The following is a 25,870-nucleotide window of genomic DNA, read 5'->3' as shown; positions in this document are numbered from 1 at the left end:
CCCAGGACCCTGACCCCCTCAACCCATGAAATACACACATAACCTTAATATCCTCCGGTACAACACAGGCGGCCTCATCATCTAGGCCAAGCAACTTAAACACTTCATTCTCCCAAACAACATTCATCTTGCCATCACAGGTCCCTTAGTATAATTATTTCCATAGTGCAAGATTAGAATAGCTCCTTCCCCTTGTGTAGTGCATTCAAATGTGATAACATGCATTGGTGAAGGGTAGAGAGGGTTTTTTCCCCCTTTCTCCCCATTTCCTAGGGGTTAATTATAAATGATATACCAGCTTCGTGGGCGCACTGTACAATGTGTGCGCTAATTTGCATATCGTGCCAAAAGCTGGTTTGAATCTCGCGCCAAATCTCAACTGCCCCTCATCTTCCCCATCTATCTTCCCTTTTGATACATGATAAGGACACCACACTTAGCTTTTATTAAACCCATTTTTACTGTGTCGCCCATAGGGTTAAGGTTAGTGTTTGTCTGTCCACATGTCCGTATGTATGTATTGTTATATTTATGGGGGGTAGGTGAAAGCATACCGGAGGGGAGGTATAATTGTATAATTAATAGCATGGACCGTGTAACGCGTATAAGAAATCTCGATGTACAGTAAGTCGGGAAACTGTAGCTTAAGGTTGTTTGATTGTTCTTCACACAGAAGGGGGGGGGGGGGGTGAAGCAGTGCTAATTAGTGTAGGAATTCTGGTTAGTTTTCCACAGTAAATGCTTTCCACAGTAATTACTTGGGTGCTTACCCTCTGTAAATTTTCCCCTTACGTTTTGCACCACCTTTAAATTACATTTACCATGGCCGGCCATGAAAGCTACCTTTAAACCACAACAACCACGCTGGCAAGAAGCAAACAGGTTCCCGGACTAAGCCCCACCCCAACGGACATCATAGGCAAAAGACCCCGCACACGAGCTAGGCGAGGAAACCCGGCAGGCCACACCCCTAGGGACATGATTGGACCGTGGATGTGGGCAGAGCGAACAGGGAGGGAAGGGAAACCACCCGATTGGCTCTGGAGAAGAAGAAGAGGAGTTTGTCGATCTTGCTCGGACAAGAAGGCTTGGCCATTTTGGGACATGCATGCTATTGGAGCTTTTGCAACTTTTGCAGTGCCAGTGTGAAGAAGTTTTGGCAGCTATGGTGCTCTTGGGGGGGATCTGGGGCTGCGTTGTGCTTGCTCGGCAAGGGAAAGAAAAAGGAGGCCGTCTTCACCACTTGCCTTCAACGCATGGACTAGCACCATTTTGGGGTGCTCAGGCGCGTGAGGCACCGGACCGGACCATCAGCATCACCTTTGCAAAATAAGTCATTGGGACGAGCTAAGTGCTAGCACAAAAAAAGGAACATTTTTTTTTTTTTTTGTATACAAGATCGAGGCTCGTGTAAGAGCTAACATGAATCACAAAAAAAAAAAAACACGGACACACAAAACATACAATAAAGGGAGCGGGAGACAAGATGGGGAGTCATTCCAAAAGTGGTAACATCAACGTGAAAATGTGTCACCTTAGTTGGAAAAAATTTATTCACAATCACGTTACCTGCATAACCAGCATGACGATGTGCGACTTTGCTTTCACCTCTATATGGTGGGGACGCAGCCTTTCTGTGGCTCGGCTACATCCCGGTGCAACACGGGCTATCCGGTGAGGTGCGGCAGAGGCTTACGAGGTGTCGACATGAAAAATGAGATAAGTACGAATGATGTAACATTAGATTGGAGAAATACTTGCATATTTGAATGAAAAACTATCCTCATGGGAGGAGTAACATGGTGTGGCTTTACAAAATATAACTACTGTGACAAAAAATGGCAAAAAGAAGGATTGAAGTGCACTTTTAATGCTGTTTGAAATCCTCAAGTGAAACACGTTAATGCGCCTTCGTTCGTGATGCTTTGAACTTGGACACAGGACGTGACGGTACTTCGGTCTCTGCATGGGATTTTGTCCCTCCTGGATCTTCGTTGGTCTGTGCCATCGAGATTGGCGCGTTTGTGGTAAGCGGAGACCTCTCAACCACGGTTCCAGAGAAAGGCTGCGGAACACCAAGTGCCACATCAGAGTTTTCTTGACTCAGATCGCTCGCCTTGCAAAAGGAAAAGCTTTTTTTATATTTTAATACAAAGTCGGAGCTCATGGATGAGTGCACAAAAGTTGCTCCAAATCGCTATTTAAGGTATTCTGAGCAGGTACTTACAGAGGGTCTCCCAGGTGAGGGGAAAGACCTAGAATTCCCTGAATCTCGAGCACTGCCCACCGGTTGCTCATCACGCGAGCAATCCCACGGCGGCTCCTTGCTCCGTTCCGAGACATCCACGGACTCGGCGTCGATGCACTCGCTGCTCTCGCGGCTCCGACTCTTCAGGATCGACTTGCGTGGAACGGAGGGGCTGGGTGGGCACGTGGACACAAGGCTGTCGCAGTAAGAAAAAGAGAAGAAAATGACACCAAGGACAGAAAAAGAGGTTGTTCATGGTGACAGCGGATCCTGAAAGCTGCCATTATGAAGTCAATATTGTATTTAACCTTTTGGACCCCAAGCTACTTGGACTTTCAGCTCCCCCACCCTGGGCTACCTGAAGAAAAATCACTGAAGAGTTGCAATTTATATTATTTCGGTTTTCTTTCTGTAAAAATGTTTTCTATCCCTGAAATTACAAATAAATGATATTTTGAATCATAGACCATCTTACTTTCTTATTTTTTGAGTTTATCGCCAATACTTTACGTTGTGGTGCCAGTCAAACCAGCAGTTATTGCCCGGCTTTCCGATGCACAAGAATCCTCCACAAAAACCTCTCTCGCACTTCCTGACCAATTAGCGGTGATGCAGACCGAAGATTAGGTGTAATGTAACGGATATTCATAAAACGGTAAACTGGCCGCTAGGGTCCAAAGGGTTAAATCCTGCAGCTTCACAAAGTGTGGCAGTAATAATAATGGAGTCAGTTTCACCTGGGAGAGGTATTATTTCTTACAACTTGCCCTGGCTAAACATGTTGATAAATGCACAATTTTGATTCAAAATGTTTTGCAAATCATTAAGCCTTGGACTAATTGGGGTGAGCACAACCAAGTGAAGGGGCAGCTGTACAGGTGACGTCGTCCATCGTGTTTTCCTGACATTTGACTTGTTTATTCATGGTATGCTGCATTTCCCTTTGTTGGTTTTATTCATCTACAACTAAAATTACCAGTCCCCAGTAATGGTTAATCAACCAATTTACATTATTTCATGGATTAAAAAAAAGTTAATTGGGTTGCACTCTTTGTTTCACACAGAGCTCTGAGCGACATACACCGGCCACCACAAAATGTTGGTGCAACATCGGGCGGCAGAGATTCAATCTGTATATAAAGAGGGAAAAATATACCTATTTTAAATTGTGTTACTCCATGAAGATCTGTATTAAGTCTACTTCAATCATTTACAGATGTTCATGTTGATTTTAAAGATTAATTAAGGGTCAATAAAGTGACTGACTAGTGAAATGAAAATGCAACATAACCAATCAGTAGCTTTTCAAACGCAGCGTGGAAAGCAGGAAGCTGTAAACGGGAGACAGACAAACGCACGGACAGGCACCGTGGTTCGCAAAACAGGAAACCCCTTCCTCCTCCCCCAGCACTCTCCCTTCCACAGATCTACCGACATCCCTGTTCTCTACTGTTGTTGTGCTTGTGTGCTTCCCTCTCTCTCTCTCTCCTTCCCTCCCTCTTGTCTCCTGCTCCCTTCATTGTATGTTTTATGTGTCTGTGCATGTTTTTGTGTTCAATGTGTTAGCTCTTAGCCTTGATTCTGTATACAATAAAAGATATATCATCATCATCGCCATTTGGTGTATGTCTGTCTGATGAATTTTTGACGCCAATACATTCGTCCTTACTTATCCAATCTCAACCAAACTTGACAGGATGACGAAGGGTTACCTAATGAAGGTTGTAGCACATTCATTTGCCCCCCTCCCCAAGGGGGTTTTTCTCCCCCGAGCAAGTTTTCCCCGCCATTGCCGTCAATGAAGTTGCGTGTTGAGGTGTATAACAATGTTAAATTAGCTTTCTCGTGGCGTATTTCCAAAGAAGAAGATTTATTGTGACGTTTTCCCAAAGATGCTCTTAATAACAAAATGAATGATAATCGCATATTTTTAATGTTATTACAAAACAATATTAATACTAATAATGTCCCACTTCCCCAAGGCGTTTTTCCTGCAGTGATAACACGTATAAATACCCTGGTTGGCTGGTATAAATACTCCCGGTGTGTACCCTGGTTCCCGGTGTGTACCCTGGTTAGAATAGGTACACCGTATCCCTGCGTGTCGTAAGAGGCGACGAAGAGGGTTGGCGTCAGTAAGGGCATCCGGCCATAAAAACATTGCCTCAAAAAGAGAACCATGACAATTACAACTACATATGGGCAGGGTACAGCCCGAAGTGGAGATCGGTTTCTGAGGTTTGGGACATGGAATGTAGGGACAATGACAGGGAGATCAGGAGAAGTGGTGGAAGTATTGGTCAGAAGAAGAGTGGACATATGTTGTGTGCAAGAGACGAGATGGAAGGGAAGTGGTGTGAGAATGGTGAAGGGTAGGCAGGGACAGAAATACAAGTTTGTGTGGCAAGGGTACCCAGAGGGCATGAATGGTGTTGGTGTCCTGTTTTCTGAGGAGTTTGTGGACAGTGTGGTGAGTGTGACTGGAGTGAGTGATAGGTTGATGATGGTGAAAATGATGATTGGAAAGCTCTTGGTGAACGTCATCTCGGGATATGCTCCGCAGGTTGGCGGAGCGATGAAGAGAAGGACAAGTTCTGGTGTGCAATAGAGAAGCTGATGGAAAACGTGAAAGATGAGGAAGTTGTTGTGGTCGGAGGAGACCTAAATGGACATGTGGGAAGGAGTATGGACGGTTTTGAGGGAGTTCATGGGGGTTACGGATATGGTGTGAGAAATGGAGAAGGTGAAAGGATTTTGGAGTTTGCTGATGGAGCTGATTTGTAATACTCAGTTCCAGAAAGAGGATAATAAGCTTGTTACATACACGTCAGGTGGGTCAACGACAACCGTTGACTACCTGATGGTGCGTAGGCGAGATAGAGGGCACCTCCGGGACACAAAGGTGATCCCGGGGGAGGAGGCTGTTTCACAGCACCACTTGGTTGTCTGCGACATAAGGGTGAAAGGTGCGAGGAGAGCTCGGCGGGTGAAGTACCAACCGAGAATGAAGGTGTGGAGGTTGAAAGAGGTGACAGTAAGGGAGGCATTAAAAGAGAGGCTGAATAGGGTAGAGGATGATGTGGTTGAGCTTGAAAGTGGTTGGATGTCAATGAAAGATAGTCTGTTGGGAGCCGTTGGTGAGGTATGTGGATGGACAAAAGGACCACCGAGGCACTCGGAAACATGGTGGTGGGATGATGAAGTTGGAAAGAGGACTGACGAGAAGAGGAAGAAGTTCAAGGAGTGGCAGAAGGCGAAGGGTACGGGAGCAGAAAAAGCAGAGCATGAAAGTTATAAGGCAGCCAAGAAGGCTGCAAGAAAGCCGTAGCAAAGGCGCAGGAGGCATGTAGGAAAATGTTCGGAGAACGCTTGGATTCGGAAGAGGGTCAGAGAGCGGTATTCAGGATTGCAAAGCAGATAGCAAAAGAGAGGTGTCATGTGATGGGGGTGAGTTGCTTGAAGGATGAAGTGGGACAAATCGTTGTGGAATTAAAGGAAGATGGAAAAGATATATGGAAATGCTGTTGAATACAGAGAATGAATGGGATGGCAACATGGAGAGTAACCCAGTTTTAGGACCGGCAGAGAAGATAACTGAGAAGGAAGTTGAGGAAGCGATAAAAGCAATGAAGAGTAGAAAAGTGGGAGGGCCGACGGGAGTTGTGGGAGATATGTTGAAGGCAGCAGGAAGTTGGGGTGTGGAGAGAATGACAGAGATTTGTAATCTGGTGGTGAAAGAAGGCCGCATTCCAGTGGATTGGGAACTGAGTACGCTTGTCCCTCTATACAAGGGGAAAGGTGACCCTCTTGAGTGTGGCTCGTACGGAGCGATAAAGTTATTGGAGCATGGAATGAAGGTATTGGAAAGGGTGTTGGAGAGGAGGATGAGGAACAAGGTGAAGATCAACGAAATGCAGTTTGGATTTATGCCAGGAAGAGGAATGACAGACGCGCTCTTTATTGTGAGGCAGTTGCAGGAGAAGTACATGGAGAAGAGGAAGAAGTTGTTTCTTGGGTTTGTTGATCTGGAGAAAGCATTCGATAGGGTTCCACGCGAAGTATTGACATGGGCATTGAGGAAGTTAGGAGTGGAGGAATGGTTGATCAGAGTAGTGATGGCAATGTACAAAAGAGCGTGCACAGCTGTAAGGACGAAGGACGGGAACAGTGGTGAGTTTGAGGTGAAGGAGGGAGTGCATCAGGGGTCGGTACTAAGTCCACAACAATTTGTAGCTGTGATGGAGGTGCTGGCTCCGCACGTAAAGGAGGGTTTACCGTGGAAGTTGTTGTATGCAGATGATCTGATGTTGATTGCGGAAAGTATGGATGGACTGAAGGAAAAGATGAACAAGTGGAAGGAATGTATGGAGACAAAAGGTCTGAAGGTGAATATAGGAAAGACAAAGGTGATGGCAAGTGGTAAGGCATGTGGTGAGGTGGAAAGAACTGGGAAGTGGCCATGTGCTGTGTGCAGGAAGGGTGTCGGAGTGAACTCCATTCAATGTACAATGTGCGCTGAGTGGGTTCATCAAAAATGCAGTGGTCTGAGAGGGTCATTAACCAGTGTGGCAGCTACATTCAAATGTAAGGTGTGCACAGAGGGAGCTGCAGATGGAGGAAATGTTGAGTTGGATCTTGGAGACGGCGTGAAGCTGGAAGGTGTGAAAACATTTTGCTACCTCGGAGACATGCTGAATGGAGAAGGTGGATCAGACTCGACAACGGTTGCTGGAGGGAGATGTGCATGGAAGAAGTTTCGGGAACTGAGTGGCGTGCTGAGGAGGGGAGTGTCGTTGAAGCTGAAGGGAAAGGTGTATGCTGCATGTGTGAGAAGTGTTATGATTTATGTGAGCGAGACCAGGGTAATGAACGTTGAGCAGCAACGAAGGCTGGAAAGGGTGGAAATGCGAATGGTTCGGTGGATGTGCGGAGTATCGTTGAGAGAGAGGAAGACAAATGATGAATTGCGAAAGATGATGGGAATAGAGCCTGTGATTGTTGCTGTGAAGAGGAACAGGTTGAGATGGTTTGGTCATGTGTTGAGGAAGGATGAAAGTGACTGGTTGAGAAGAGTGATGGAAATGAATGTCGAGGGAAGTAGAGGACGGGGAAGACCGAGAAAGACTTGGCTAAAGACGGTGGAAGAAGAAATGCGGGCAAGGGGGTTAACAAGGAGAGATGCAGAAAATAGGGCAAGATGGAGAAGATTGTCATGGGGACCGCAAGGCTAACCCGCGCTCTCGCAGGGAAAATGGCCTTAAAATGCATGTTGTTGTTGTTGTTGTTGATAACGCGTATAAATAGCTTATAGTTATAATAGCGTTTCAGTGGGAGCAAATACAGGAATTAAAAATATTATGAACCACAAACACGTATGATTTGCTTTTTAAACAGTCGCTAATGATCTTTATCTATCTATAATTCCAGTAATCTCTGTGTGTATGTATGTATGTATGTATGTATGTCTGTATGTCTGTGACCGCTGTTTCTCGACAACCACGGGTCCGATATACTTTAAACTTGCCAGGTATATTGCTGGGGACCCGAGGATGTGCCTTTTCAAGGTTTCATATTAATCGGAGAAGTAGTTACCGAGCTATGTCCAAAAAACGATTCAACCAATCAGAGAGCAGCGAGCTATCACGTGTGCCGAACGTGGCGAACAGACTCTGCCTCGGACGGCACATTTGAGAGCGTATTCATTTATTTCACGTTGGCAAACTATGTTGCCGCTATGTTGGCGTTAAACTATGTTTTAAAACTAATTAAAACTAATTTGCGATTCTTTCGCTTTCCTGCGCGTTTGTGCACACTCTGGCGATTTCTTTACCAAACTCCGCAAGCCGTTCGCTTTGGACCAAACCATTTCATGTAAATAGAGGGGGGGGATTGTCACCGTACTCGCAAGCCGTTCGCTTTGGACCAAACCATTTCATGGAAATAGAGGGGGGGGATTGTCACCGTACTCGCAAGCCGTTCGCTTTGGCTTTGCGAATGGACCAAACCATTTCATGTAAATAGAGGGGGGGGATATAATTTTAGATATATATATAGTACGGGCATGCCCTAGTAACACTAAATGAAGAAATTTGGAGGAATCCCAACATCCGTGAAGTAAGTTTTACTTACAGAACTGAGCAAAAATCTACGGTACTCCATAAACTCCATAAATGTTGGGTTAATAACATGGCCCTTTCCGCCGCTGACGTGGCGTTTTTTGTAGCGAACTTTTGAAACTCGCTCCTGTTGTTTAAGACGAAACTGAAAGGGAGGAAGCCCGGGTTGTGCTCATTTACAAAGCAGCTAGCTATCGCTTGCCAAGCCAGCCGTTGCTTAACGGTTTTGAATGGAGTGCTTGCTCAAATGTTTAATCCACTTGGCGATCTCTCCACAAGAAACTTTGTAAATGAACACACACCCAATGTTCTTGAGACACGACCATAGATCGACTGTAATCTATATACCCCAAAGAGGAATAATAATAATAATAATTCATTTATTTTGTATAGCGCTTTTCATGAAGCCCAAAGGCGCTTTGACAGAGTGCAAAACATAATGCATAACAAAACATGAAAACAACAATTGCAAAAAGACAAGAATCAATAGGGAAATATTTAAAGCAAAAGGAGGGAGAAGGAGAAGTGATAGTCAGGGGTTAAATGCTGTGGGTTGAATGTTGAATGCAGTGCTGAACAGGTGGGTCTTGAGTGATGTTTTGAATGTGGTGAGTGAGGAGGAGTCTCTGATGGTGTGAGGTAGTGAGTTCCAGAGGGTGGGAGCAGCGATGGAGAAGGCCCTGTCCCCCCAGGATCTGAATTTGGTCCGGATGGGGGGGGGGGGGGGGGGTCAGGCGGTTGGTACCAGCAGAGCGGAGGTTGCGGGTGGGAGTGTGTCTGGAGAGGAGGTCAGCCAGGTAGGATGGGGCCAGGTTATGGAGGGCTTTGTAGGTCAAGAGGAGGATTTTGTACTGGATTCTCTGGGAGATGGGGAGCCAGTGAAGCTTGTAAAGGACGGGGGTGATGTGGTCACGGGTCCGGGAATGGGTGAGTAGACGGGCAGCGGAATTCTGAATGTATTGGAGTTTATTGGTGATTGTTGAGGGTGAACCATAGAGGAGGCTATTGCAGTAGTCCAGACGGGAGGTGATGAAGGCGTGAATGAGGGTTTCTGCAGCCGTGGAGGAGAGGGATGAGCGGAGACGGGCGATGTTTTTCAGGTGAAAGAAGGCTGTCTTTGTGATCTGTTTAGTGTATTTGTCGAAGGAGAGGGTTTGGTCAAAGATGACGCCAAGATTCCGGATGAGAGGGGAGGTGGATACTGGGATACCGTCGATGTTGAGGGCAAAGTTATGGGTGGATTTTGTGAGCGTTTTTGGGCCAATGATGATTATTTCAGATTTATCACAGTTAAGTTTGAGGAAGTTGATTTGAAGCCAGGATTTTATTTCAGAGATGCAGTTTGTCAGGATAGAGTGGGTGTCGGTGGAGACGGACTTGGTGGAGATGAAAAGCTGGATGTCATCGGCGAAGCAGTGGAATTGGAGACCATGACGGCGGATTAAGTGACCGAGGGGGGACAGGTAAAGGATGAAGAGGAGGGGGCCAAGAACTGAACCTTGGGGGACACCTTGGGGGAGGGGAGCAGTGGGGGATTTGCAGTTATTGATGGAGATGAACTGGCGTCTGTCAGAGAGGTATGATTTAATCCAAGAGAGGGCAGTGCCGGTAGCGTTAAAGGTGGATTCAAGTCGGGTGAGGAGGATGGTGTGATCGATGGTGTCAAAGGCAGCGCTGAGGTCGAGGAGGACGAGAATGTTGAGGTTGCCAGCGTCAGAGGAGAGGAGAAGGTCGTTGGTGATTTTGAGGAGAGCGGTTTCAGTACTGTGATTGGAGCGGAATCCGGATTGGAATGTTTCATACAGGTTATTGGCAGAGAGGTGATGTTTGAGTTGAGCGGCTACAGCGCGTTCCAAAACTTTTGACAGAAAGGGTAGGTTGGAGATGCGTCTGAAGTTATTTAGGGTGTCAGGGTTTAGACCAGGTTTTTTTTTTAGAATGGGGGTAACAGCAGCAATTTTGAGCGATGGTGGGACGATGCCTGTAGACAGGGAGGAGTTTATTGTTGCAATGATAAGTGGAGAGAGAGCAGGGAGGGAGGCCTTGACAAAGCTGGAGGGGATGGGGTCAAGAGTGCAGGTGGCAGTTTTCATTCCTATGAGGAGTTCAGAGAGGTCAGTAGGGGAGACCGGGGAGAATTGAGACAGGGGAAGGCAGGATAAGGGGGGGCAGGTGGTTGGAGGGGGAGCGGGTGCGGCGGTGGTCAAGCTGTTGTAGATGTTAAATGACCCTTTATTCCCTTGTATAGTTAAGCTAGTATTTTTACTGTGTCACCTGCTTTTTCCATTTTCCCTGTATATAACCTTGACTGCTCCTTTTGCTTTAGTGTGTGTAAATAATAAATCCTGTTATTCTTCTGTACGTCTTCTTCTTCCTCTTTACATTCGGTCGCTTTAGAGGCTTCCATATTGAATATCTGTGGCACGATTTTGGCCAACGTCCAGGAATCGGGTTAGTCGGGGTAACTGTTAGGGCCGCGGCGCCATCCGCTCGGCAAAACAACATCCTATCCGCGGTCCGCAACAATTGTGATATTGGTCCTATACGTGATAGGGAATGACCCTTTATTCCGCTCCCGTAGTGAGCGGGTGTACTAGTATATAAAAAAACAAAAACCCTGAAATACTGCTGGGGTTCCGTTCCTGGAAAATGCCGCGATATTCCAAACCGCAATAGTTAGAACCAATTTCCCATAGTAATAAGGGGGTTAGGTTCCTGGACTACGAGAAAATATACAGGTAGGTTGGTGGTGACCAAAAATAGCACGTCGCAAATGAAATAAACACATAAAATAAATACAAATCCGTTTTAAGATTAAGCCTCCTGCTGCACTACAACAACAACAGAAGTTTTAAGGCCATTTTCCCTGCTAGAGCGGGGGTTAGCCTTGCGGTCCCCATGACAATCTTCTCCATTTTGCCCTATTTTCTGCATCTCCCCTTGTTAACCCCCTTGCCCGCATTTCTTCTTCCACCATCTTTAGCCAAGTCTTTCTTGGTCTTCCCGTCCTCTACTTCCTTCTACATTCATTTCCATCACTCTTCTCAACCAACTTCTCAACTCAACTCAACCTCTTCTCAACAAATTCACTTCTCAACTCTTCCTGCTGCACTAAAGCAGATTAAACATTCAGAAGGGATTAAAATGTGCCTCCTCACCCCCACCGTTCCTCCCCTACTAATTGCAAATCATTTTCCTTTGTAATCTGTCGATGTGTTTCTTTCATAAATTGTTCTGCAGTTCCATAAACCAGCCAATAAATAAAAAGGAATCACTTTTGTCTATCTTTTCTCTCTCTATTTATCTGTCATTTTACACTTTGGCTCCATTCCATTATTAACGGTGCGCGAAAAAACCCAAAAGTCTCCTGGTGGGAGATAACATTACAGTTCCGTGTGTGGTCACAATTACCATGATTAGTCGAATTTAAACCCCGCGAAAGCCAAATCAGTAAATAGAGTTTGCCGCCATTGGTCGAATTAAACCCCGCGAAAGCCAAATCAGTAAATAGTGTTTGCCGCCATTGGTTGAATTAAACCCTGCGAAAGCCAAATCAGTAAATAGAGGTTGCCGCCATTGGTGTCGAATTAAACCCCGCGAAAGCCAAATCAGTAAATAGAGGTTGCCGCCATTGGTGTCGACTTAAACCCCGCGAAAGCCAAATCAGTAAATAGAGTTTGCCGCCATTGGTCGAATTAAACCCCGCGAAAGCCAAATCAGTAAATAGTGTTTGCCGCCATTGGTTGAATTAAACCCTGCGAAAGCCAAAGCAGTAAATAGAGGTTGCCGCCATTGGTCAAATTAAACCCCGTGAAAGCCAAATCAGTAAATATAGGTTGCTGCCATTGGTCGAATTAAACCCAGCGAAAGCCAAATCAGTAAATAGAGTTTGCCGCCATTGGTCGAATTAAACCCCGCAAAAGCCAAATCAGTAAATAGAGTTTGCCGCCATTGGTCGAATTAAACCCCGCGAAAGCCAAATTAGTAAATAGAGTTTGCTGCCATTGGTCAAAATTAAACCCTGTGATAACCAAATCGGTACAAAAAGAGGATGCAGTGATCGGTCAAAATTAAACCCCGTGATAACCAAATCGGTACATGAAGAGGTTGCAGTGATTGGTCAAAATTAAACCCCGTGATAAACAAATCGGTACATAAAGAAGGTTGCCGTGATTGGAAAAAAATTAAACCCCGTGATAACCAAATCGGTGCACAAAGAGGTTGCAGTGATCGGCCAAAATTAAACCCCGTGATAACCAAATCGGTACATGAAGAGGTTGCAGTGATTGGTCAAAATTAAACCCCGTGATAACCAAATCGGTACATAAAGAGGTTGCCGTGATTGGTCAAAATTAAACCCTGTGATAACCAAATCGGTACATAGAGGTTGACACAATTGGTCAAAATTAAACACTGCGATAACCAAATCGGTTCATAAAGAGGTTGCCCAGATTGGTCAAAACGTACGATATTTATGGGTTTACTGTATATAACGGTTTCTGTTTTGCTCAGCATTGCTGTCATCACTCCCGCCGGGGAGTAATGCATTTGATCGTGTCCGTCCGTGTGTGTGTTCGTGTGTTTGTGAACAAGATATCTGGAAAAGTTCTGAACGGATTTGGATGAAAGTTGGTGGGATGATTGCCCTTGGGATAAGGAAGAATTGATTAGTTTTTGGTGAAGCTCAGGATATTATTCCGGATCCAGGAATTTTTTGAAGGATTTTTTACCATTGGAAGATAGGGCTCCAACTTGACCCACGGCAGGAGTATGCGCTCTACTGAGTGGCGTTCTAGTTATGGTTATATTCTACAATTTATGAATTTATATTGGTTTAAACAGAAACATTCATAAAAATCTAATACAGGACACATGTGATTGTTTATACAGTCGTGGCCAAAAATATTGGCACCCTTGCACTTTTTTCAAATAACTCACAATTTTCACAAACAATAAGTTGAAATTTGCAAAAGTATTTTGTCTCCACAATTAATTATTTCACTGTTAATATTACAGAACCTTTGTTTTGATTCAGAACTTAATATATCCTTTTAAACCAGAAAAGAAAAAGAAATGACATTGACAAAATTATTGACACCCTAGACTTAATATTTGGTATCGCAGCCTTTGGACAAAATAAATGCAGTCAAGCGCTTCCTATAATAATAATAATAATAATAATAATAAAAAATTTATTTTATATAGCCATGAATGAGCTTCCTCAACCTCTCTACTGGCAGTTTGGCCCACTCTGTTTGTGCAAACTGCTCCAGATCTCCTAGATTTAAAGGGTGCCTTCTACCAAGTGCTGTTTTCAGATCTAACCACAGGTGTTCAGATCTCCCCACAGGCCATTCTCCCAGAAGGATTTTGGTTTGTTCAGGTGTGTTTTGGCAAACTCCAGTCGGACTTTCTTTTATCTATCTCTCAGCAGTGGGGTCCTCCTGGGTCTCCTGCCATAGAACCCCCTTTCATTGAGTTGGTGACGGATGGTGCGAGTTGAAACTGTCGTACCTCGTGTCTGAAGTTCAGCTTTAATCTGTTTGGCAGTTGATCGAGGTGCTTTCTCCACCATTCGAACAATCCTTCGCTGCAATCTTCGATCAAGTTTTCTCTTGCTGCCACGTCCAGAGAGGTTCGCTACAGTGTTATGGGCCTTATACCTCCTGATAGCATTGTGTATGGTGGACACAGGAACATCAAGGTCTCTGGAGATGAACTTGTAGCCTTGAGATTGTCCATGATTGACTACAATCTTGTCTGACATCCTAAGACAATTCTCTGGTTTTCTTTCTTTTCTCCATGCTCATTGCGGTACACACAGTGACACAAAACAGCAGAATGACTCCTTTTCTCCATTTAAACTGGTTGAATGAGTGATTTATATATTGCAGGCACCTGCAACTCACCACAGGTGAGTTCCATTCCAAAGTAAAGGAGAATCACCTGCTTGAAATCTAATGATTTCTAACAACTTCTAAAAGGTGCCAATAATATTGTCCGAGCCATTTTAGGATTTCTGTGTGGAATAAGCTAGGATTTAGTTATTTTTTCAGCTTTTGTTTGTTTTGTTCCACTGCAAACCAAAGAAATATAAATATGTGGATATCAAAAGATTTTTATAATTTAAAACAATTTTCTGGAAATTAATGGTGCATTATTTGAAAAAAAGTGCAAGGGTGCCAATATTTTTAGCCACGACTGTAGTACAGGGTATCCAGTCTGTTTTCCCAAACATCGTCCACATGGTAAAACTGATCTGTGTACAAGTACCCCATACCCGCGTCACAGCACAAAAGTAAAGAATTCTCGTCTTCACGTTCCATATTTACCGAAGCACGTCCGCAGGAGTACGCACTCTGGGAATCGCTTCTGCAGTTTCATTGCTGCCACAGCCGCTACTGCGTCTGCGTCTAGGTGGTCTTCCGAATTTCAGTGTTGTATTCCGGCCGGTGTCGATTCTCACCTGGAGGGGAATGGGTGGAGAGGAAGGGGGAGGTGGACAGGAGGTAAACGCGATGGACCTAACTGGGCACGTTACCTGACGCTTATCGCCACAGAATACTTTACAGTATTATACATTACGAGTTCGCACAAGCGGGATACGGGCTCACGTTCATGCCATGGCGAAATGTCAGGTTTCAAACCAATGATCAGCTCATTACAATCACAGTAAAGAAGGTACAAAGCATCACTGACACACCTTCTTGGGTTCCACCGTGTGCGTGAAGTAAATAGTCGGTATTTCTTCAGAGTCTGACTCGTCGTTTGTACCGGGCACCACCAATGGGTGCTTTTCACCCTGTTTGACCGTGCACCCAAGGTCGATCTCTCCTGGTCTTTCATTCAGGACAGATTGCCCACTTGGAGCCCCTTCCATTGGGCGTTCGCTAACCTCAACATCGTGCTGTGTATTGCATAGAGTGTACCTGTGCAAAGAGATAACATCAACCATTTATCTTCATCACAGTTACTCCTCAATGGCACAAAACACCAGCTAGAGTTGAAATCAGTTTAAATAGTAAGAGGGTACAGTTTAGGTTCAGCACTCTCGATTCTGTTTGTAAAAGTCTCCGAACAATAACATTCTCATTGTACTCTCATTGGGGTGGTCCACAATTATTTTTTTTGGAAATGTCATGTTCTCCAGAACTGTTCCAATACCTAAAAAAACACTGCTGGTGAAATAAAAATGAAATTGAATAATATTAATGGATAGCTCATGGTCATCAAAGTTTCCCCATATGGTCTTACACTAACGTCTTACAATAATACCATGGACACTGAAACAGTTTCTGATTGTCGCATACTTTTACAGGAATTTTAAGTTGAGTTATGAATACCCTGGATGGTGTTGGGCTAGCGGCTAGGGTGCCAGCTTAGGATCCTAGGATCCTGGGTTCGAATCCCGGTCGATCGCTGAATTAACGCCAGGGGGGTTGACTCAGCCTGTCATCCTTCCGAGGTCGGCAAATTTGAGTACCAGTTCACTGGTAATTCCCTGTTTGTCGTAAAAAGGCGACAAAAAGGGTTGGTGGCAGGAAGGGCATCCGGCCGTAAAACATTGCTTCAAAAAGGGGACCCAAAAAACAACAACAACCACGGTCCCCGAAAAAAGCCAACCCCCGCTTGCAGGGAAAAATGGCCTCTAAAGGTGGCTGCATGGGGCCCTCCTCTGGCCCAGAGATCTTAATCTTCAAATGATTCCAGGCTCGCTGGGAATTTCTGGATCAGGATAACTTTGATAATGCAACCACAGATGAATTGGTTAGTGAATACAACAACAACAACAACAACATGCATTTTAAGGCCATTTTCCCTGCGAGAGCGGGGGTTAGCCTTGCGGTCCCCATGACAATCTTGTCCATTTTGCCCTATTTTCTGCATCTCTCCTTGTTAACCCCCTTGCCCGCATTTCTTCTTCCACCATCTTTAGCCAAGTCTTTCTCGGTCTTCCCCGTCCTCTACTTCTTTCTACATTCATTTCCATCACTCTTCTCAACCAGTCACTTTCATCCTTCCTCAACACATGACCACACCATCTCAACCTGTTCCTCTTCACAGCATCAATCACAGGCTCTATTCCCATCATCTTTCGCAATTCATCATTTGTCTTCCTCTCTCTCAACGATACTCCGCACATCCACCGAACCATTCGCATTTCCACCCTTTCCAGCCTTCGTTGCTGCTCTACATTCATGACCCATGTCTCGCTCCCATAAATCATAACACTTCTCACACATGCAGCATACACCTTTCCCTTCAGCTTCAACGACACTCCCCTCCTCATCAGCACACCACTCAGTTCCCGAAACTTGTTCCATGCACATCTCACTCGAGCAACCGTTGCCGAGTCTGATCCACCATCTCCATTCAGCATGTCTCCGAAGCAGCAAAATGTTTTCACACATTCCCGCTTCACACCGTCTCCAAGATCCAACTCAACATTTCCGCCATCTGCAGCTCCCTCTGTGCACAACTTACATTTGAATGTAGCTGCCACACTGGTTAATGACCCTCTCAGACCATTACAATTTTGATGAACCCACTCAGCGCACATTGTACATTGAATGGAGTTAACTCCGACACCCTTCCTGCACACAGCACATGGCCACTTCCCAGTTCTTCCCACCTCACCACATGCTTTACCACTTGCCATCACCTTCGTCTTTCCTATATTCACCTTCAGACCTTTTGTCTCCATACATTCCTTCCACTTGTTCATCTTTTCCTTCAGTCCATCCATACTTTCCGCAATCAACACCAGATCATCTGCATACAACAACTCCCACGGTAAACCCTCCTTTACGTTCTGAGCCATCACCTCCACCACAGCTACAAATAGTAGTGGACTTAGTACTGACCCCTGATGCAATCCCACCTTCACCTCAAACTCACCACTGTTCCCGTCCTTCGTCCTTACAGCTGTGCGCGCTCTTTTGTACATTGCCATCACTACTCTGATGAACCTTCCTCCACTTCCAACTTCCTCAATGCTCATGTCAATACTTCACGTGGAACCCTATCGAATGCTTTCTCCAGACCAACAAACCCAAGAAACAACTTCTTCCTCTTCTCCATGTACTTCTCCTGCAACTGCCTCACAATAAAGAGCGCGTCTGTCGTTCTTCTTCCTGGCATAAATCCAAACTGCATTTCGTCGATCTTCACCTTCTTCCTAATCCTCCTCTCCAACACCCTTTCCAATACCTTCATTCCATGCTCCAATAACTTTATCGCGCGATACGAGCCACAGTCCAGAGGGTCACCTTTCCCCTTGTATAGAGGGACGAGGGTACTCAGTTCCCAAGCCACTGGAATGCGGCCTTCTTTCACCACCAGATTACAGTTCTCTGTCATTCTCTTCTTTCATTAGAAAAGCGGGAGGGCCGACGGGAGTTGTGGGAGATAAGGGTGAAAGGTGCGAGGAGAGCTCGGCGGGTGAAGTACCAACCGAGAATGAAGGTGTGGAGGTTGAAAGAGGTGACAGTAAGGGAGGCATTAAAAGAGAGGCTGAGTAGGGTAGAGGCTGATGTGGTTGAGCTTGAAAGTGGTTGGATGTCAATGAAAGCTAGTCTGTTGGGAGCCGTTGGTGAGGTATGTGGATGGATAGAAGGACCACCGAGGCACTCGGAAACATGGTGGTGGGATGATGAAGTTGGAAAGAGGATTGACGAGAAGAGGAAGAAGTTCAAGGAGTGGCAGAAGGCGAAGGGTACGGGAACAGAAACAGTAGAGCATGAAAGTTATAAGGCAGCCAAGAAGGCTGCAAAGAAAGAGGTAGCAAAGGCGCAGGAGGAATGTAGGAAAATGTTCGGAGAACGCTTGGATTCGGGACAGGGTCAGAGAGCAGTATTCAGGATTGCAAAGCAGATAGCGAAAGAGAGGTGTGATGTGATGGGGGTGTGTTGCTTGAAGGATGAAGTGGGACAAATCGTTGTGGACCCAGATGGAATTAAAGGAAGATGGAAAAGATATATGGAAATGCTGTTGAATACAGAGAATTAATGGGATGGCATCACAGAGAGTAACCCAGTTTTAGGACCGGCAGAGAAGATAACTGAGAAGGAAGTTGAGGAAGCGATAAAAGCAATGAAGAGCAGAAAAGCGGGAGGGCCGACGGGAGTTGTGGGAGATATGTTGAAGGCAGCAGGAAGTTGGGTGTGAAGAGAATGACAGAGATCTGTAATCTGGCAGTGAAAGAAGGCTGCATTCCAGTGGATTGGGAACCGAGTACCCTCGTCCCTCTAGAGTGTGGCTCGTACCGAGCGACAAAGTTATTGGAGCATGGAATGAAGGTATTGGAAAGGGTGTTGGAGAGGAGGATAAGGAAGAAAGTGAAGATCGACGAAATGCAGTTTGGATTTATGCCAGGAAGAGGAACGACAGACGCGCTTTTTATTGTGAGGCAGTTGCAGGAGAAGTACATGGAGAAGAGGAAGAAGTTGTTTCTTGGGTTTGTTGATCTGGAGAAAGCATTCGATAGGGTTCCCCGCAAAGTATTGACGTGGGCAATGAGGAAGTTAGGAGTGGAGGAATGGTTGATCAGAGTAGTGATGGCAATGTACAAAAGAGCGCGCACAGCTGTAAGGACGAAGGACGGGAACAGTGGTGAGTTTGAGGTGAAGGAGGGAGTGCATCAGGGGTCAGTACTAAGTCCACTACTATTTGTAGCTGTGACGTAAAGGAGGGTTTACCGTGGAAGTTGTTGTATGCAGATGATCTGGTGTTGATTGCAGAAAGTATGGATGGACTGAAGGAAAAGATGAACAAGTGGAAGGAATGTATGGAGACAAAAGGTCTGAAGGTGAATATTTGAAAGACGAAGGTGATGGCAAGTGGTAAAGCATGTGGTGAGGTGGAACGAACTGGGAAGTGGCCCTGTGCTGTGTGCAGGAAGGGTGTCGGAGTGAACTCCATTCAATGTACAATGTGCGCTGAGTGGGTTCATCAAAAATGTAGTGGTCTGAGAGGGTCATTAACCAGTGTGGCAGCTACATTCAAATGTAAGGTGTGCACAGAGGGAGCTGCAGATGGAGGAAATGTTGAGTTGGATCTTGGAGACGGCGTGAAGCTGGAAGGTGTGAAGACATTTTGCTACCTCGGAGACATGCTGAATGGAGAAGGTGGATCAGACTCGGCAACGGTTGCTGGAGTGAGATGTGCATGGAAGAAGTTTCAGGAACTGAGTGGCGTGCTGATGAGGAGGGGAGTGTCGTTGAAGCTGAAGGGAAAGGTGTATGCTGCATGTGTGAGAAGTGTTATGATTTATGGGAGCGAGACATGGGTAATGAACGTGGAGCAGCAACGAAGGTTGGAAAGGTTGGAAATGTGAATGGTTCGATGGATGTGCGGAGTAGTGTTGAGAGAGAGGAAGACAAATGATGAATTGCGAAAAATGATGGGAATAGAGCCTGTGATTGATGCTGTGAAGAGGAACAGGTTGAGATGGTTTGGTCATGTGTTGAGGAAGGATGAAAGTGACTGGTTGAGAAGAGTGATGGAAATGAATGCAGAAGGAAGTAGAGGACGGGGAAGACCTAGAAAGACTTGGCTAAAGATGGTGGAAGAAGAAATGCGGGCAAGGGGGTTAACAAGGAGAGATGCAGAAAATAGGGCAAGTTGGAGAAGATTGTAATGGGGACCACAAGGCTAACCCCCGCTCTAGCAGGGAAAATGGCCTAAAAATGCATGTTGTTGTTGTCATTCTCTTCACACCCCAACTTCCTGCTGCCTTCAACATATCTCCCACAACAACCCTTCGGCCCTCCCGCTTTTCTACTCTTCATTGCTTTTATCGCTTCCTCAACTTCCTTCTCAGTTATCTTCTCTGCCGGTCCTAAAACTGGGTTACTCTCTATGTTGCCATCCCATTCATTCTCTGTATTCAACAGCATTTCCACATATCTTTTCCATCTTCCTTTAATTCCATTTGGGTCCACAACGATTTGTCCCACTTCATCCTTCAAGCAACTCACTCCCATCACATCACACCTCTCTTTCGCTATCTGCTTTGCAATCCTGAATCCCGCTCTCTGACCCTCTTCCGAATCCACGTGTTCTCCGAACATTTTCCTACATGCCTCCTGCGCCTTTGCTACCTCTTTCTTTGCAGCCTTCTTGGCTGCCTTATAACTTTCATGCTCTGCTTTTTCTGTTCCCGTACCCTCGCCTTCTGCCACTCCTTGAACTTCTTCCTCTTCTCGTCAATCCTCTTTCCAACTTCATCATCCCACCACCATGTTTCCGAGTGCCTCGGTGGTCCTTTTGTCCATCCACATACCTCACCAACGGCTCCCAACAGACTATCTTTCATTGACATCCAACCACGTTCAAGCTCAACCACATCTTCCTCTACCCTACTCAGCCTCTCTTTTAATGCCTCCCTTACTGTCACCTCTTTCAACCTCCACACCTTCATTCTCAGTTGGTATTTCACCGCCGAGCTCTCCTCGCACCTTTCACCCTTATGTCGCAGACAACCAAGTGGTGCTGTGAAACAGCCTCCTCCCCCGGGATCACCTTTGTGTCGTGGAGGTGCCCCCTATCTCGCCTACGCACCATCAGGTCGTCAACGGTTGTCGTCGACCCACCTGACGTGTATGTAACAAGCTTATTATCCCCTTTCTGGAATTGAGTATTACAAATCAACAAATCAGCTCACCCAGCAAACTCCAAAATCCTTTCACCTTCTCCATTTCTCACACCATATCCATAACCCTCATGAACACCCTCAAAACCATCCATACTCCTTCCCACATGTCTATTTCGGTCTCCTCCTACCACAACAACTTCCTCATCTTTCACGTTTTCCATCAGCTTCTCTACACAAGAACTTGTCCTTCTCTTCATCGCTCCGACCAACCTGCGGAGCATATCCCGAGATGATGTTCACCGAGAGCTTTCCAATCATCATTTTCACCATCATCAACCTATCACTCACTCTAGTCACACTCATCACACTGTCTACAAACTCCTCAGAAAACAGGACACCAACACCATTAACGCCCTCCGGGCACCCTTGCCACACAAACTTGTATTTCTGTCCCTGCCTACCCTTCACCATTCTCACACCAGTTCCCTTCCATCTCGTCTCTGGCACACAACATATGTCCACTCTTCTTCTGACCAATACTTCCACCACTTCTCCTGATCTCCCTGTCATTGTCCCTACATTCCATGTCCCAAACCTCAGAAACCGATCTCCACTTCGGGCTGTACCCTGCCCATATGTAATTGTAATTGTCATGGTTCTCTTTTTTGAGGCAATGTTTTTATGGCCGGATGCCCTTCCTGATGCCAACCCTCTTTGTCGCCTCTTACGACACGCAGAGATACGGTGTACCTATTCTAACCAGGGTACACACCGGAATTGGTTAGTGAATCCCTTTCTGATATCAAGGATGATGTTCTGCTTTTCGTTGGGAGTCAGCTTGCTGAAATCCAGCCAAGAGATGATTATCGGGAATTATTGGAACTGTGTGTAATCTTTCTGGGTGGAGTTCCTGCAAATGGAGTCCGGTTCATGGCCCCAGGACCCATGCACCATGCCCGTTGGATGTCAAAGGTCGGCTTTAGCCTGAAGGTTTGGATGTTCAGAAGTCAGTTCAAACTCACTAGCAAAGAGCAGAAAGGACTAAGAGACATTGCCATCTTCACCATCCGTATTTACATCAGAGCATGGATGACAGCTCCTCTTGCAGCTTCTGCTCCAAACAGTGATTTGCGTCTTCTAAAATCTCTGGTGCAGTACAAAGATGTAAACCAAGCTATTTTGAAGGCAGCAACCATGAAACTAGCAGGCCATCTGTGGTACTTATCAGAGGACCTGATTGGTCTTGCATTTTTTGACAAGAATGTGCCTGCAGCAGTGAAACAACAAATAATCCTCGCACTGGAGAATGAAGGACAAGAAGATCCTCCGAAGCGCATCCAAGTTGATCTGGGAAATATTCAGGAAAGTGGTTTGGAAGACTTTGTTACACAGAAATCCCACATGCTTTTTGAAAAGAGTGAACCTTCCTGACAGTTTTCTGGAAGCAGACCCAGAGACTTGGGAAGACCAAGACGATTTTAAAGCAGCGTGTGAGACTGTGAAGGCCATGAAAGTGGTAAATGACCATGCGGAACGAGGAGTTGCACTAATTCAGGAGTTCAGTGGACTGCTGACACATGATGAAGATCATCTTCAGTTCCTGCTGCAGGTTGTGCAGGAACACAGGAAAACATTCCCTGACAGCAACAAGAAGACCCTAACTGGAAAAGACTGAATAACCAGCTGGTAGATGTGTTTAGAATTTGTATGTACTGTATGTGTAATTTGTGTATTGCGTTATATACAAATTTCACCTGTATAGTGTATGGACTATATATACTGAAATTTCAAGTTCGTTGAGCTACCTCTAAATATTAAAATAGATCCCTAAACCTTCACATACAATGTTTTTATGACCAAAGGAACAATTTTGGGTGGTGAGAACATTAAAAAGTTGTTACAATTTTTTTCTCATATTATTCTGGACCACCCAAATTCTCATTGTATGCAAACACCTGTACAACTTGATTAGCAATGCAGGAATTAAAACCTGTTTTGTTTGTAAAACTTTCTGGATGCTCACACTCCATGCAAGCGTCATACATGACACCACACAGAGGGACATCTCATTAGGCATGATTAGTGACCCACCTGAAGGATTGCGATTTAAACGTTCCAAGATCGAGTTTATTTTAGAGGCCAATGTTTATTTTACAATACGGTATTCAATTTAAACGTAAATCACGAACCCTTCATTGTCCACCTCCCTGCGCTCGGCCTCCAGTCGTTCCAGCTCATCGAGTCGTGCCCACAACGAATCTTCCATCTCCGTCAGTTGCCGGTCGCTCGAGCTCACACCCTCCACAGGTAGGGGAAGCATATAGTTTTTGGATTCTCCGTGCATCGTCTTACGATGCTTGGGCGTGTGGGCAACACGTGCGTGGCCTGGGGGTTTGAGGGGTGGGGGAGGAGGGGGTAAGGGAAGCAAGGGAGGATGCAACATGAGCAGCGGTTGCACAACATTGTTCATGTTTTAATACAGCTGTGAAGAGTAACTTCCTGCTGGGATCTCCTGAGTCAATGATAGGCTGGGTTGATGACATCAGCAGTATCTTATACAATAAGGGTTAGCCACTTGGCGTTCACCACTTAGTTAAGATTGGTGACATCCTTGGGAAGCACATTCCATTTAAGAACAAGTCAAGGCATTTAGGATGATATCAAGAGAGATGAGAAGGCTCACACAGAAACTTCGAGTGCTTTCAGCAAGCGAAAGGGTGGAAATTTGAGAAAGTAATCAACATATCAAAATTGAATGGAACGGCACTCGGTAGAGCACATACCTCCACCAGGCTGAACAGTTTATGTTTTGTATCCCACTGATAGGCCGGATCTGGATTCGGACCTGAACCAAAATCTAATCGACTTGTTCTCGTCACCGAACCAACTCGTCCACCAAGTTTAGTCATAACTCCTCCTCAACTGTTTGAAATATCATGCTGTACATATATTTTTGGCCCCATCTCTCAACAGTAAAAAAATCACTTACATTTTTTTTTAAATTCTCGTATCCAGATCAGGATTTTCACCAAGATCGAATCAATTTGTCCATGTCACCCAACCTTTCCATCAAGCTTTGTCCAAAACTATCCATAGTAGGGTCATTTGCTTGGAATCCGTGACCATTTTGTTCCTACCTTTTTCTCTCGATGGATTTGACAACCTGAACCATTTTAAAGGAAAATTAGCTCCTATGCCCCTCTGAAAAATGACGGCTAACTCTGCTAGAGCCCAATATTCAAAATGGCCACCAACGCCATCTTGAAAAACATGAAATGTAATATCTCTGGCATCAGATGAGCTACAAGGACGAATGAGGTGTCCTTTTTCACTAATTCTGGCATTACAAATCCACTGGAATGGTTATTGTAGAGTTTAGGGATCATTCTGACCTCTAAATCCAAGATGGCCGCCAACGCCATCTTGAAAAACATGAAATGTAATATTGTAGCGACCCATGGGTCCCCCAAGCGAGACCAGCAGCAGAATCTCCTTGCTCCAGCCGGTGACGTCACCGGCGGGGAACCGTGGCGCCGGGGTGGCTGGTCACGTGACCACCAAAGCGTGCTGTGCGTGCGGTTATAATCCTTTACACCTGTCGGTCACATGACCACCGAAGCACACCTCGCCTGAGAGGCGTGGCTTTCGGTTTCGGTTATGTTTTCTGGTTGTGATATATATGCAGCCCGATAAACGGGCTTTTTAGAGTTCCCGAGTTGGTTTTTACAATAAATATCTTCTCGGACGAGTTTGTGTCTTGCCCGTCATTTTGTCCGTCTCATGCTGGAGCACGGGCTCCTTCAATATCTCTGGCACAAGATAAGCTAGATGGGCATGTGAGTTGTTTTCCACTAATTTTAGCATATCTAATATTACTTTTGTACTGTTTCAGATGCATCGCATGCCCATCTGATGAAAATCGCAGACTTGTGAAGTGACCGAAATAATGGATAATAGAAGAGAGAGTGAAGAGTTACCAGACAAGACATTAAATGAATACGAGTGCATTTTACTCTGTGGTAAGCCATGTACCGCAGATGATCGTTTGGAAAACATTACACCTGAGAAGTGGGCATCCATCCGGGAAAAGTCTTTACAATGGAAAGAACTTGATAAATTTCAACATGTACATGAAAATGTGGATTGGGAGAAGGGACCAAAGGGTCACCACATGCATAGCACTTGTTACGTATCATTATCCAGCAAGCGCAAGCTCTCTCAAGCCGAAAAACGCAAACACAAATCCGAGGAACGTCTTTAAAGAGATGAAGCATCAGATCAACAAGACCCTTCCCCAGAGGTCAGTGCACCTAAAAGGCTCCGCTCCAGTATGGGTGTCCTTCACGATAAGACTCTATGTGTGTGGTGCATGAAAGGGGCATACAAGAGTAGTGATCATGACAAGCATATTTTACTCCTATCAACAGTAGATGCCTGGACTAAATTCAAGTTACATACTGTCCGTCTGGAAGATGAGGTCATGAGATTGAGACTTGACACTCTGATTGCATCCATCCCAGATAGTCAAACAGCATTTGGGTTGGAAATCCGCTACCATCGTGCGTGCTGGCGCAAATATCTAAGCGACCACAAGCCCCTTTCAGATGAAAGCACTCAACATCTGCAGCGTGTAAACCTCCGAGAGGCCCAAGCTCTCTTCTTTCATCATATTCGTCAAGTCATCTTCAAAGACCATGAAATTCGCACACTGCAAGGCCTACTGCAGGACTATAAGCGCATTATCTCAAATCACGGACATAACTCAGTAGTAAAATCCAGCTACTTAAAGGAAATTCTCGTCAATGAATTTGGGGAAGACATCGGATTTCATGAACGCATTCAAAAGAATGTGAGTGAACTGGTATATGCTACAACAGCAGCAGGTACATACATCGAGGCGGCAATATCTTC

General features: G+C 45.4%; 1 protein-coding gene across 6 annotated transcripts in view; it reads right to left on the bottom strand.

Moving 5' to 3' along the window:
• Positions 1 to 1,530: 1,530 nt before the first annotated feature.
• The window catches only part of URI1 (URI1 prefoldin like chaperone), a 48,282-nt gene continuing 23,942 nt past the window's right edge, over positions 1,531 to 25,870 (bottom strand). For 3 of the 6 annotated variants that reach the window (XM_068115311.2, XM_068115316.2, XM_068115313.2), the window contains 5 exons: positions 23,149 to 23,344; positions 15,068 to 15,293; positions 14,697 to 14,830; positions 2,228 to 2,444; positions 1,531 to 2,065 (listed from right to left, as the gene is read on the bottom strand). In XM_068115311.2, coding sequence (XP_067971412.1) covers positions 1,901 to 2,065; positions 2,228 to 2,444; positions 14,697 to 14,830; positions 15,068 to 15,293; positions 23,149 to 23,344 — 938 coding nt within the window. In that variant the 3' untranslated portion in view covers positions 1,531 to 1,900. The remainder of the gene's footprint in view (positions 2,066 to 2,227; positions 2,445 to 14,696; positions 14,831 to 15,067; positions 15,294 to 23,148; positions 23,345 to 25,870) is intronic. The other 3 variants (XM_068115312.2, XM_078779218.1, XM_078779219.1) reach the window with 1 other exon arrangement.

The sequence above is a fragment of the Myxine glutinosa genome, chromosome 5 (assembly GCF_964187855.1).
Source record: "Myxine glutinosa chromosome 5, kmMyxGlut1.1, whole genome shotgun sequence".
Lineage (NCBI taxonomy): Eukaryota > Metazoa > Chordata > Myxini > Myxiniformes > Myxinidae > Myxine > Myxine glutinosa.
This window is presented reverse-complemented; position numbering and strand designations above follow the sequence as displayed.